We start from the raw sequence: 2,217 nt of genomic DNA on the forward strand, positions 1-2,217 counted from the left end.
ATTCTTCTCTGTTTCTTGGCAGGAAAGTGAGTTGAGTGGGCTTTCTTATACAGTTAACCAAGTAGAGTTTGTGTCTTTGGGGCTGAATCATGGCAGGGGAATTTACCTAAAGTAAAGGATATGACAAGATGAATGAGTCCGTGTAAAACCCTAAGAAAAGAGCATGCTTCAAACTGAGTAAACCTGAATGATTAATGAAACTAGAAGTCCCACTGTTCCTAGATGAACCTACTAGACATTGTGTTCTGGAAAATAATGCAACACTGATTGGCTTGAACATCACTGGTCTTTATATAAGTACCAATCACAGATCTGTAGGTTTCAAATAAGGATTAGAATACGTGTTCTTGATATTTTTTCATTTGGCTATACAAATGCACAGTTTGGTCAAATATTGGGAAAAAAATTCCTGCCTCCCCTGTGTGTCCATCTCCACTTTCAATATAAAGTAAGTAATTATGAACACTGCAGTTGTGGCTAACGGCACAAAAGACAATTCCACAGGGCAATTATCTTTTGCTTAAACCAGTGACTTCCTCCCAAAACAAACAGCAATAAATCAAAGCAACTAATTGAAGTTATGCTCAAGAAGATCTCATTATAAAATAGAGCATGAGTATTACAATTAGTTGAGTGTGCCACAACTTGCAAGTAATAGATTCTAAAGAACTGATAGGGAAGGAAACAAATAAAGATGACTCCTATAAAAAAGAGGTTTTTCAATTGGGCACAGAATTCCTGGTGGGATAATAAGGAGTGGCGTATCTTCCGAACCATTGACATAATGATGAAGACTTGCAAGACCAAGAGAATCACTCCGGTAGCTATGACAATGAAGCTTATCACATAGTTGATAGCTCGCACATTCTCATGAGCAAGTTCTAGGTGGAAGGTAAAACAATCCTTTTCATTGTAAGTATTTGAAGCCCCATACTGAGAAACAATCAAGGGCACCACAATGACAATTACTAGCAGCCACATGCCAGTACTGGCGGCCACAGCATGCAGTTTCCTATAGAATTCTACTTTGTCCTTATGCTTAAAAAAGATGAGGTACCTGATGACCAAGATCACAACATAGAACAGGAATGTGAGGTACATGTGAACATGCAACATGGAGCTCACAAACTTGCAGAAGGGCGACTTAAAAGTCCAAGTCTGCTTGATAAGGTAGATCACACGAAAAGGCACCGTCAGGAGAAAAACACTGTGCACCACCACCAGGTTAACAACTGCAGTGGTGGTCACAGACCTGGTGTTCATTTTCACTAGCAGGAACAAAATGGAGATGATACCCAGAAGTCCTCCAATGAACACTGTACAGTAGAGCCAGATTAAACAGGGTGTAAATATAGCCTTGCATGAGCTATTCCCAGACAAACCATTGTCCTTGGTAGCGTTAGAGACATTCATGTTTCAGGAGTTACCTGGAAGAGATCAAGCACCATTGTAACTAACAAGCATCCACAGAACTTTTGTTCATATCATCATCAAAGCATTGGCAATGCATTTCTACAATTTATCTGTTTTGCCTAATGTACACTTCGTGGGCCTTAAAGATACAGACTGTCATACGCATGTTTGTATATCCTAGAACCTAAAAGACAGTAAATCTGATTATTAGTCTTTAATAGAGTAAAATCTCATTGAAATATCCCCAGAATCATACATATATGTACACAGACAAAGCATGTTGCATAAAACTTCAGGAGAATGGCAGACCATCTGAAATGAGAGACTGCAGCGAATATGTAACACTTTTTATGATAGATGGAAAGATAAAAGGATGCTTTAAGTACTTTTTTTTTTTTCTTTTAGGTTTGCTTGTTGTTGTTGTTGTACAGGGTTTCCGAGGGTGTAAATCTTTACGGGAGTAGAAAGCCTCATCTTTCTCCCGCGGAGCAGCTGGTAGTTTCGAACTGTTGACCTTAAGGTTCACAGCCCGATTCGTAGCCACTACGCTACCAGAGCTCCTTACAATGATCTAATTCCTTCCAACTCATCAGCAAATGATCTAAAGACACTCATACATAAATTCACTCTCGTTGCTGTTGTTAAGTGCCATCAAGTCAGTTCCAATTCAGAGAGACCCTGTATATAGGGTTTCTAAGGCTATACATTTTTTTCAGGAGCAGAAAACCTCATCTTTCTCTCATGGAGCAACTGGAATGCTTGAACCACTGACCTTGTAATTCGTAATCCAGTATTTATCATCCA

At 39.2% G+C, this 2,217-nt stretch overlaps 1 protein-coding gene across 1 annotated transcript; it reads right to left on the bottom strand.

The window, feature by feature from the left end:
* Positions 1-477: 477 nt before the first annotated feature.
* On the bottom strand, positions 478-1,413 carry LOC102824137 (probable G-protein coupled receptor 141-like). The gene has a single exon (XM_006832267.1). The coding sequence runs from the start codon at positions 1,411-1,413 to the stop codon at positions 478-480; it is 936 nt and encodes a 311-aa protein (XP_006832330.1).
* Between the last annotated feature and the right edge of the window lie 804 nt (positions 1,414-2,217).

This window comes from Chrysochloris asiatica, unplaced genomic scaffold, assembly GCF_000296735.1.
Source record: "Chrysochloris asiatica unplaced genomic scaffold, ChrAsi1.0 scaffold00006, whole genome shotgun sequence".
Lineage (NCBI taxonomy): Eukaryota > Metazoa > Chordata > Mammalia > Afrosoricida > Chrysochloridae > Chrysochloris > Chrysochloris asiatica.

Bases quoted from the DNA above. Each gene is read 5' to 3' on its own strand.
- LOC102824137 (XM_006832267.1), bottom strand. From the start codon at position 1,413: ATGAATGTCTCTAACGCTACCAAGGACAATGGTTTGTCTGGGAATAGC.